Source organism: Grammomys surdaster, unplaced genomic scaffold (assembly GCF_004785775.1).
Source record: "Grammomys surdaster isolate TR1022 unplaced genomic scaffold, NIH_TR_1.0 126531, whole genome shotgun sequence".
Taxonomy (NCBI): Eukaryota; Metazoa; Chordata; class Mammalia; order Rodentia; family Muridae; genus Grammomys; species Grammomys surdaster.
The window spans coordinates 11,466,597-11,478,753 of NW_021621323.1; the positions used below are offsets into that span (position 1 = coordinate 11,466,597).

The 12,157-nt window shown below is 41.5% G+C and overlaps 1 protein-coding gene across 1 annotated transcript in view; it reads left to right on the top strand.

Moving 5' to 3' along the window:
* The window catches only part of Enpep (glutamyl aminopeptidase), a 74,963-nt gene that overhangs the window by 49,953 nt on the left and 12,853 nt on the right, over window positions 1–12,157 (top strand). The window contains exons 12-13 of the mRNA XM_028760411.1: window positions 10,004–10,137; window positions 10,265–10,320. Coding sequence (XP_028616244.1) covers window positions 10,004–10,137; window positions 10,265–10,320 — 190 coding nt within the window. The remainder of the gene's footprint in view (window positions 1–10,003; window positions 10,138–10,264; window positions 10,321–12,157) is intronic.

Consider the following 12,157-nt stretch of genomic DNA (forward strand, 5'->3'; position numbering starts at 1 on the left):
CCCTGGATCCCTCCATAAGTGCTCCCAGGCTGGTGGTTAGGACCCTGGGAGCTGTGGTTGGTTGGTATTGTTGCTCTCCTCATGGTGCCACAAACCCTTTCAGCTCCTTCAGTCCTCAGCTGGAAAGAACCCAGATGTCCTTCAACTGAGGAATGGATTAAAAAAATGTGGTATATTTACACAATGGAGTATTACTCAGCTATTAAAAACAATGAATTCGAGAGGTTCCTAGGTAAATGGATGGAACTAGAAATTATCATCCTGAGTGAGGTAAGCCAGTCACAAAAGAACACACATGGTATTCACTCACTGATTATTGGATATTAGCCCAGAACCTTGAAATGCCCAAGATGCAACTCACAGGCCACATGAAGCTCATAAAAAAGGAAGACCAAGTGGGGGTGATTCGGTTCTTCTTAGAAGGAGCAACAAAATACTCAAGGGAGCAAATATGGAGACAAAGTGAGGGACAGAAACTGAAGGAGGGGCCATTTGAAGACCTTTCCACCTGAGTATCCATCCCATGTGCAGTCACCAAAGGTAGATGCTGATGTGGAAGTCAGGAAGTGCATGCTGATAAGGGCCTGATATGGATGTCTCCTCAGAGGCTTTCAAGAGTCTGACATATTCAGAGGCAGATGCTCACAACTACCCATTGAACTGATCATGAGGTTCTCAATGGCCTGCTTTTTAATTGTTCTCTTTCAGTTAGAGGAATCAGCTGCAGGTGTGTTTCTTGTTCTCTCTCCATTGATTTTCTTCTTGTTATTTGAAAAAACCTTCAGGTTCTTTAAAAACAAGGAGGTGTCATTGCAAACCTCCAAATTGCTGGGGGGGGGTGTAAGAGAGATTTTAGCATCAATCTCAAGAGGATCTTGCCTTGTTTGTTTGTTTTGAGATATTTTATTTGTGCACTTCGCCCTTCTAGCTAGACCTCAAGTCACTTAAGAGACCATTTGAGTACATCTTGTATCATAGGAACGAAGCCACAGAGAATCTTGCTTTTTATGCTTTGACCATTGTAATTGTTTTGTGCTGCAAAACATTTCTTATCTAAGACAAAATGGATTTCTGTCCCATGAGAAGGTGGTTTCAGAACAGCCTATTCTGTAGGCTTTCTCTGGAGATTCTTGAAGCTAAAAGCATCCTACCTTCCTTTATCTCTACCTGGTTACTTGTCCTCACATTGCCTAGCTCAAGTGCCTGAGCTGGGTTATAGTTCAATCGGTACAGTGCTTACTCAGCACGCACAAAACCCTGGGTTCAGTTGACAGCACCACATATAACCAGACGTGGTGGTGAGCAGCTGTAATCCCAGCCTTCAGGAGCTAGAAGCAAGAGGATTTCAAACTCAGGCTTATTATCAGCTACCTAGTGAGTTCAAGGTCAGCCTTCAGTCAGGGGCAGCTTGAACTACATGAAGCTCTGGCTCAAAATACAAAATTTAAAATGAAGTATATCATCCAATCTTTTTGGATAAGTTCATAGCTACATAAGAGGATCCTCTGTCCTCCACATGCCCAGGCCTCAGGCAACTGCTGTACTTGTGCCAATGAGGACTTAACTTATTCTGGAAATCAGTTTTGTGAATTGATATAATAGTGTTTTTCTACTGTCTCATTTCAATTAACATAGATTTTTCCAGGGTTCATTTGTGTTGCAGCAAGGATCAATTCATCATTCTCTTACATAATGGATATATATATATATATATATATATATATATATATATATATATATATTTAATATTCATGTGGATATGTCTTCTCTTCTTTATCTGTCCATCTTTGGATCTTTTTAATCTTACAGAATATTATTAGAATTGTTTGTGTAGTAGCTTTTCTTCTTGGTTCTTTTTCATCTTTGCTATTTTTTTTTCTTTTTTTAACTTTTATTTTAAACTCTCTTACATGTTTAGTCCTAGAGCCAGCTCTCCCATCTTTGCTATTATGAAGGTAAGACTCATTTCCAGGCTGTTCCTGACAGAAACATATTCATAGGAAACCACACCCCTTTCCTTAGGAAACCACATCCTTCATCATTTATGCTAATGATTGTCATAACGTTGTAGCCAACGACTCTGAATCCTTCCAGAACTCCCAGATCGACGGGTTTTTGCCTCAGTATTCCACATATATATGCTGTGACTGAACTCTAAGCTGAATGTCTTTTGATCTGTCTGCAGACCATTTTCCTACTCACAGGCCCATGTGCCAACAGAATATGAAGATAACAGAAAGAGAAATAAGACAGTAAAAATGTCCCACGTCTCTCGTTAAAGGCGTGATACAAATGTTGGGATTTTGGTGCCTACGGTTGAACCATCACCACATATTTTCCCCATTGGTCACTGTGTTTAGCTGAGAGTCTGAAGACTGTCTTGGCAGCAGGTTGATTTGCTGTTTACCCATTTAAAAACATGAATAATTCATCCACTCAGACACAGTTTTTTCCAAGTGATTTAATGGAGTGAGGATTTCATGTAAGAGAATGTTCTAGATAGTGGAAGCTCACTCAAGTGCCTCAGAAAACATATCAAGAGTTCAGAACAAATATTCTTCTAGTATTTGTTATATATTTATTAGAAAGAATTTTTGGACTACTCAATCCTTAATTCATTGGCTTATTCTTTCAGGCAAGTTTTTGATTTGTTTTATTTTGAGACTGAGTCTCATGTAAGCCAGCCTGGCCTCCCACTTGTTACATAGTCAAAGATGACCTTGAACTCCTGACTCTCCTGCTATACCTTGAGAGTGCTAGAATTACAGCATGAGCCTGTACTCCTGTTTTATACCATGCTGGGGAAGGAATCTAGGATGTCATGCCTGCTCGACAAGCACTGTTAGCTACAACCTTAGCCCAAGAAGGCATTTTTTTAAAAAGTAGTTTTGGGGGCAGTTTGAGAATGAAGGGCAGAAGATTGAACTATAACCTTTCCTATACTGCAGTCTGCTATCTAGGTCAGATAAGTTCTGCCGTAAGAGGCTGTTGCCACGACACAAGTGGTAAAAGGCACCCACTGGACAAGTACCCTTGCAGATCTATGGTCCTGGAAAGGTTGATGTGGAAGAAAACACCTAGGTCAAGAGCTCAGAGACTCTTACGAGAGTTTTAGGGTAATAAGACTGACCAAGTACAGAGGCCTGTGCCTCCATCAGGGAGCAGAGTGTGACTCAAGAGGAGAGGCAGCTTTCTGCTGCCTTCTAGCTCCCAGGCATGTCTAAAATCATGGCGTATCTGTGCCTTTCTTCCTAAAAGAATGTTCTTTTGAGGAAATGAGCACAAATCTGGTTGTGGCTGCTGCACTGTTTCTTCAGCAGACGCCGAGTGGTTGTTTATCTTCTGAAGGAACGAATAAATGAATGAACTGGGCTCAGTGTTCAAGGAGCTATGGGAACAAACCTACCTTCATCTGAAACTTCAGAATCACCAGAAACAGAACACAAAACAAATTAGACGTCTCTTCCTACTTCAAAGTGCCTGCTCCATTTTTAGGCTGTGCCATGAGTTCCTGTTTCCTGTCTGAGGACATCTTCAGCTCAGGGCACAGATGACGAATGTGTCCCTAGTATACTGGATGGGCGAGCAGCTCATGTTACCTGTCTCACATCCCCGCTCCTGGACACTCTGATGATTCATCAGTTAGAAATGCCCCCAAGCAATAATAGGACTTCCGGGATCTTTTATTTACACAAGTATTGTACGTGATATTTTAAGCAGTAGGAAAAAAAATGTCGTTTCTAAGAAAAGAAGTAAATCTCACACAAAATGTTTCCAGGCGATTCTAACCTAGAATTCCCCCCCCCATCACCTTCATTTAAATGGTCTTAACTCTGTTAAAGTGAGCATATTATCATCAAAATATATTTTCCTATCTTTACTGCCTCTATTTGCAGTCACTGGGATTTTCTTCTTTGCTAATCATTCCAAATACTTTTCTTATATAGCTGATGCTGGCAGTTTTGTCAGTCTTGTGATTCCTAGTGTCAATGGTTGGTTAATTAACCCTTGCTATTGAAACATCATTTGCTTTCTTTTCTTTTTCAACTAAATTCTAAGTTCCTTGAAGATTAAAATACTCATTGTATCTTTTGTTCCCCATCTATAATCAATAAGCGCTAGGCACATGGTAAGAATTCGGTAAGCATGCGCTTCCTGGAGGGTTGCTTGCCCAGTCTGTTCTTCCTGAATCTTGTGTTCTGTTGTAGTTACGACACATCTCTGTCTTTGATATCAGTTGCTATTTTTGTTTTAGCAATCACATAATGTCATCTAATAGGATGCCATCTCTATGCTTTGACTTGTTGCATATTAACATTTAGAAGGACTGAAGGCTGTCACAGGACAAAGGAGTTATCAATCTTGCCTAAGCCCAGTGTTTCTCTAGGCATTACTCCAGGACTGGGGTCTAGGAAAGGGGCTAAAACATTATTTCTGGTGTGGAGTCAAGGAGTTGGCCTAAGACATTCCTATAGGAGTGGGCTTAAGGCATCTTTGCAGGAGTGAGGTTTGGAGATGGGTATAGACTCAGGATGACAATTTTGGGAACTTTTATGTCTGGACTTTATGAATTTAAATGAGTAAACCTTGGTATTGTAGAAATAGGATTTACTAAAATGTTTCAAGTGGGTATGTTCAAACATTTATCACCAAGCAAATGGCAACCACATATCTTTAAATGTGTCAAGGAGGGAAGGTCTTTCTCCGTGTTTTCAAACAGAGTCTTGTGTAATATACAAACCAGAAATCAGTTACGCTGGTTTAGAACCTCAGTGTGTCAGCTCAACCTCCCGGTCATCCAAGTCTTGGAAGATTGTTTTTTTTTTATTCACCTAAACCAAACATACAAGAGATAAACGAGAATGCTAAATTTATGTATCAATCAGGTATACTGGCTTAATGAACCCACATACCTGTGTAGGCTAATTAGATATCTCTTCCTGGTTGTTTGTTTGTTTTTACTTCTTGTAGTTCTAATACAACCTGAATGTCAGACTATTTTCATGGGTATTTTTCAGCTGGTACGCAGAGACAGAAACCAGGGGGACCAGGACCAGCATCGATTATTTCTGACTGGCTTTTACACCCGGTCCTCAGCTGTATGATGAGCTTAGCAGCAAGGGAGACAAGTATGTGTAATCTAGCTCTTGCCTAGTGGAGAGGAACAGTGTGGCAAACAACTAACAGGTTTCTTCCATGTGTGCTATTCTCTGCAGAACCAGAGCTATACAAAGACGAGAATGCATGTGCTGGCTTAGGTGGGCGTTGCCTGCTGGGGCAGATGGGAAATACACCAGCAGATCTCCCCTGTACAGCTCTCCTTTGTGGGTGCTCTTCCAAATCAACATGGGGAAAAAAACTCTTCCTCATGATAGGCAGGTTGCATTTCTTCAGGCTTTCCTGCATCGTCTATTATGTATTAAAACTGTAGCTGAAGACTGAGGGAGATGGGTTGTTCATTCAAGATCAGCGTAGGCTATACAACAAGTCCCAGGCCAGCCTGGACCACGGAGCATAATCTTGTCTCAAGAAACAGAGAACAAACAAATGGAGCCAACTTCCTTTGCAGGCAAATGCTCTGTGTCAGTCAGTCTCTGAGATCTGGGAGAAGCTCTGAAATTACAACTCACACAATCATGACTCAATTCTTCACTTCTCCCTTCCTCCCCCATCTCTCTTCTCCTCTCTCCTGTGCAGTTCTGGAATCTTACTAAGTTGCCTAGCTAGGCTAGCCTTCAGCTCATGATTCACAATCTTCCGACGACAGTTTCTTGAATAGCTGGGGTTGTGCATATAGCACAATTTTGCTGAAAACATTTTTTTCATTGTGTGTGTGTATACATGCTGTAGGCGCGTGTGTACACTGGTGCATACACATTCAACCATGTGTATGGCTATGGAGTTCAGAGGTCAGGCGCTCTCCATCTTATCTATCTCTTACTGATCCTGGAGTGCACTGCTTTGGGTAAATGGGCTGACCACAAGCCCTGGGGAATTCACTTCTGCTTGCCTTCTTAGTACTGGGGTTGCAGATATGTGACTCTTGAGGGGTGTTGGGGATCCCAGCTTGAGTCTTCCATCTATGTGGCTAGTCCTTTACTCACCAGACCATCTCACCAGCCCCGAGAGGGAAATTTCTTAGAAAGAGCCTCTATCCAGGGATAATTCTTCAACATTTACAGCACATAGTCATAGTTTATAAGGTAAGAGCCGTTCAAATACATAAAATAAAATTTCATAGTGTAATTTCAAATGACCAAAGAGTAGGTAGGGTGTCATTGTGTGTTTTATGTTTGCTCGTGTACACATGTAGAAGCTTCTCACATGCATACACACAAAGAAAATTTAAAAATTTAAGCTTGATGAGTGATTTTTTATATTATTGTGTACACTTTTGGGGTTGGTTTTGTTTGAAACAGGGTCAATAGTGTAGCACAGATTAGCTTTGAATTTGCAGCTATCCTCCTGTCTCAGCCTCGAGAGTGCTAAAATTACAGAACCCTGCCTGGGATTCTTTATACTTTATTTCCAAGAATCCCATAAAGAACACATGCTGGTGTTATAGTCATAAAATGAAATGAAATAAAACAAAATAAAAGAAAAAACAAATGTACACTCTTGTGCCCGTATGCAAACATTGGTTGTTCAGGTCTACTTTCTTCATTACATCATGGAACAGCCCTACAGTTTGCTGTTGCCAACTGTCCTCAAAGTAGCATGAACTTGGAAAGTTCTTAACTACTGACTTCCGGGGTCTCAGCTTCCTCGTCGTCTATAAAGTGAGAAAAATCACAGTAACGTTAGACAGGCTTAACCGTGTACATATAAAGCACAGTAAATTACTGCAGTATTTAGATGGATTGCCAGGAACTTCTCAATGTTATTTATATTTGCTTGGCTATTTCTAGAACTGGCAGCCTATCCTGTTTCATAATAATTGGGATAGCTAGCATCTGTTGGTCACATAACACCAAACGAAGTGACCCTGTGTTCTCTGCGTTATCTTACTTAATCTTCACAACAGCCCCAGAAGGATTTTTATCCCCGTTTTCCTCCTGGTAAACTGGGGCACAGGGAGGTCAAGTGATCTGGCCAGAGTTACACAGCTTGCCAGTCTCATAGAAAGGACTTTATCCCAGGTCTGTCAAACTCCGAAGTTCCTGTCCTATCTTCAGTAACATACGACTTTACCCTTAGCAAGAAACTCTCCTCCCAATACAAACATTCAGAGAGCGAGGTTGCCAAAAGATTAGCTTCCTTTCAACAACTTCCCCATGGCCAAATGACAAAGGAAGATTAATACTGCACCAGTGAGGTAAGGGTTTATGTTTTGTCAAGTACCTGTTCCGAAGGTTCCTAAGAAAACTTATTGTAATGTTGAAGACTTGACTTCTATATTATGAAAGACGACTGAGTCCTGGACATCTTCCAGACCTTGCAAATGCTTCCAAAATTTAAATCACCTTTCCTCCCCAACGTGCCTCCTTCTGTTCTGTGCTGGCAACACCATCACTCTTTCCACTGTGCCCCTCCCCCAGGCCGGAGGAGGGCTAAGCTGCCATTACCTCTAACATGTCTCCCACTCTGTCCCCATGTGGTCACATCAGTCCAAGTTCAAACCCTTTCTTGTCCTAGATTATTACAGTCAGGGGTCCAAGTGGGTCTTCTTGCTTTTAGAATCTAATCCAAAATTTCTCCCATGGCACCATCAAAATTTCGTTTTCTGGAAAGCAGACTTAGGCATGTTCTTTACTTGTTTGACAATCTTCTCTGTGTTTTTGCCTCCCAGAGGATGAGTGCTTTGGCTCAGCACACATCATTAACACTAAAACCCTGGGCTTCATTTCCAGCCTCCCCTGCTGTTTCCCAGCGATATTCCCTACTTGGCCCCTATATTAAACTCCTTGAAGTCTCTCACATAGTTTAAGCTTCCACATCATTATCTGAATGATTTATTTTCCATGCAGGCAAAATATATATTGATAGCAAAATATAGAAGTGATACTGATGAATACTTGTGATGTCAGAGCACAGTTTATTGTTATTATTATTAATTATTGGAAGATAATTTTGTAATTATATTTATGTACAGAAAACTTAGCAGTGTACACTTTAACCTAGTTTAGTGTCGAGTTCTTTAGCCTTTGCCTTTTCCAGCTTAGTAACTCAAGCCACCCACAGAGTTAGGGCCCAGGACATTGTCTCCCTAGTGGTGGCTGGTTTTGGGATTTTTTTGTTTGTTTATTTGTTTGTTTGTTTTTTGTCGTTGTGATTGGTCCTAATAGCTTCCACCAGCTTAGCCAGAGCACCTTGTCTTCTGAGTTAACCTGTGTGAAGGCAACAGTGGTGCATGACTTCCTGTGGACCAGGTGCCCCAGCCTGGCCTTCCCCTTGATGATGCAATAGGGCACCCCCAGTTTTCAACACAGGGCAGGCAGGAAAACCTCGTGCTCAGTGGGGTCTACATCATGGGCAATCACCACCAGCTGAACCTTCTTGTACTCCATCAAGGTGGTGACTGTATTGACTCCTGCTTGGAGGACAGGCGGTCTCTTAGTTGGGACGTCTCCTTTGCCAGCAGCTTTCTTCTCAGCACGGGCCAGTAGCCTTTGCTTCTTCTCTTTCTTTGTCTCTGGCCTGTACTTGTGGGCAAGCTTAAGCAGCTGGGTAGCTGTTTGCCTGTCCAGGGCTTGGGTGAACTGGTTAATGGCAGGAGGTACTTTGAGCCGCTTATAGAGGATGGCTCTTTGCCGCTGCAGCCTGATGTATCGGGGCCATTTAACGAAGTATGTTAGATCTCTTTTGGGCTGGATGCCGAAGTTCTTGGGCATTTTCTCAAACAAAGGATTGACTACCTTCTTGGCTTCCTGTTTCTTCATGACGGCGGGGACTGGGGCCACCTTCTTCCCCTTGGCCGTCTTTTCTTTGGGCATCTTGCTCGGCTAGAGAAGAGAGAGAGCCACAGTTACTATTTTTAAGGTGTATATTTAACCTAAAATGTAAGTTTCTCTCTCTTTAGCACTGGGGTTCTAAAAGCCTGATCCTTGAGTCCTATGTATTAGATGGTACTCTGGGAAAGTTAATTTGCTACCTCCACTGATGAAAGAACAGCATTTCATTCAGCTGAAATAAGGATGCAGATGACCTTGCAAAGGCAAATCTAAGCGAAAGCACATGTAGGAAGTGGACGGCCAAGAAAGAACATTGCATTTGGGTTCCGAGTCAATTGTAGCACGTCCTGAACACCTCAGACTGTCAGGATGCTCCCATTATCGTTCTACTCAGCAATAGTTATTTCCACTAGCTACAATGTTAATATGTTTCCTTTCGGGAATTAGACCCAGGGGCTCCCTCCTGCTAGGAAAGTGTTCTACCACTGGTCCACATTTCCAGACCTGTTTTAATTTTATTTTGAGACAAGTTCTCACTAGGTTTCCCAAAACTAGCTTTGAACTCACTGTGGTCCAGGTAAGCCTATAAGCTGCCATAGCCTTCTGAGTAGCTGAAACTATAAATGTATACCAGCAGGTCCAGCTTCCGTGATGGTTTTGAGAAGGTGTTCTTTAAATGCTGGCATCTCAGCCCTTCTCCGGGATGTCCTAGTGAACAGCCTTCACTTGGGAATGTATGGATTGCTCCCAGGAGGCACAGATTTCTTTGTCCTTGGGTACCATTGTTTTTCATTGCAGGATTGGCCGGCTTAAAGTTATTGCGCTCCTGTGGCACGCTGCTGCCAGGGAGGAGTGCAAGCTACAAATAGCAGGATGATTATTGACATTACTTATTTCTTGTTCATCTTGTTCACCCCAGTGACATTCTAAAGTTAGGCAACTAAATAAGAATTAGGCTTAGGGGCTTTGGGTCCAAATCAAACTTGACTCCTTGAGCTAATATTGCTTTTCTTCCTTTTTCTTTTTTTCCCCTTTTGCCCTCTGGGTCTAATTTCTCCGTGTTTACAGTGTATTCAAACATGTTTCTCATTAGTGTTTATTTACTGCCACAGGAATCACTTTGAATGCTAATCTTAGTGAAGATGTTTTTCTCAAAATAAACCCAGATCACATTGGGTTTTATCGTGTAAATTATGAAGAAAAAACTTGGAATTGGATAGCTGAGGCTCTCTCCTCAAACCACACGGTAAGGCACAGCGTGGTTATCAATTATTGTAATTTTGTTGCAAGAACAGCATTTTCACAGTATTAATTTTTTTCTCCAATGCTCTTTGCTTTGAGAATCATGGTGTTTGCGTTTCTTCTTCTTCCAGAGCTTCTCCTCTGCTGACCGGTCAAGTTTTATTGATGATGCTTTTGCTTTGGCAAGGTATGTTTCAAACTAAGATTAGATCACTCAAAATACTCTGAGTTTTCCCCTATGTCTTTAAAATTAATTACAATTACATCTGGTTTTTTTTATTGAAAACACCCAAATGTCTGTATTTTAAGCATTATTGTTAGTTTTTTGCCCACCCCCCGTTTTTAAATTCATATGAGCCTTATAACAAATACTGATATAAGCTGTTCATAGAAACACAAGCTTCCCATCTCCCACCCCCCTCCTGTTAGAATGGAGTATGAGTTACTCCATATCAGGGCCTTTGACTTAATTAGTGATATTTGAAAGTGATCAGAATGTACCTGGGACTGATAAAGTGACTCAAAGGATAGAGGTGGCTTCTGACAAGTCTGCTGATCTGAGTTCTAGCCCAGGACCCACATGACAGGAGAGACATAATTCCTATATACTGTTCTCTTACCTCCACGTGTGCACAGTGGCAGGCCCATTCCTCCCCCCACCCCCCAAAAAACTAAACAAGTGAAATATAAATGGCATGGTTTTAAATATACCTTCAGATTTTGACTTAACAAGTGCACAGTGTGCTTCAGTTGTGTGAGCCCATACTTACTACTAGATATTTGGAACTAGCATTGTGAGTTCTTATTTAGGTTATTGGGACAAGAACAAGTCACACGATGAGCTAGCATTGGCTAGCATTCAGACACCATTTTAGAGATTTGACTGTTTTTCTTCTTCATGTCCTGAGAGCAACCTGAACTTAGAGAACGATAAGCAGTCTAGATTGGGGAGTAGAGGAACAGTGACCATGGCATCCCGACGTTTTCAGGTCACCTGACCCTAATAATTATTTATTAAGCTTCACATCCTCTGCAGGAGCTACATATACAGCTGGTTTGATTTCTATGTTTTTCAGAAGCTTTGTCTAAACATGAGAGTAGATAGATGGTAATTCCTTCGGGAGCATCGTCTGGCTTCTGCCTGGACTAAGCATCATTCTTGCACGCTGAGTGTTTCCCAACTGTATCGTCATTGCTTAGTAGTATCCACACTGCCCAAGAAGCACTCCTATGAGGATGGACATCTGAACCCCGCTCATGAGAACGTGTAGTGAGAGTTGCTGTTCAATAGCTCCTAGCCAAGCAGATGGATGGCTCGTCGGCTAGGATAGCAAGCAGAAACATTTCACATGAACTCCTTAGATAACTGACGGGAAGTCAAGGGACTTCATCAGTTTTCAAAGGGTTAAACGATAGGCTTTCAAGCTTGACTAACATCCTGGTTCTGTAGAAACTGGAGTAAGCCTCCTAACCACTGTCTGCATCAATCTCCTTATAGAAAACTGGAGATGAATTCAGAAGACTATTGTAAGGATCCGTGAGGGAGCTCGGAACCTAAAAGATGATTTTTCCTACAAGTTCCTATCAAATTCTGTTACTTGACCAAAATACACACACCTTGGATTTTTAACAGCAAAGATGTATTTCCCAAAGCACTTCTGCAGTGCTCCCCGAACCTTGCAGGGACAGGTAGAGATGAGTAATTTAGGGCTGAGTCTCAAATCTCCACCTATGCTCAGGACCTTGAGCGGCCATGTCTTCCTCATTCACCGCTTTTCACCATAGAGAGACTTCTCTGGTTAAGACTGAGAGTTGTACTCTCTTGGATATCAACATTCAAAATACAAGCTTTAAAGACAATTTTTCTATTTAATTTTTTCCTCAAATACATATGAAGTAAACTTTTAAAAATACTTTTCCCTAAATTTTTGTGGAACTGACTACCATGGTATCATGATGGTATCAGTTGAATCTCAACAGTTGAGTCTCAATAATAAATGCAATTTCTTTTCTTTCTTTTTTTA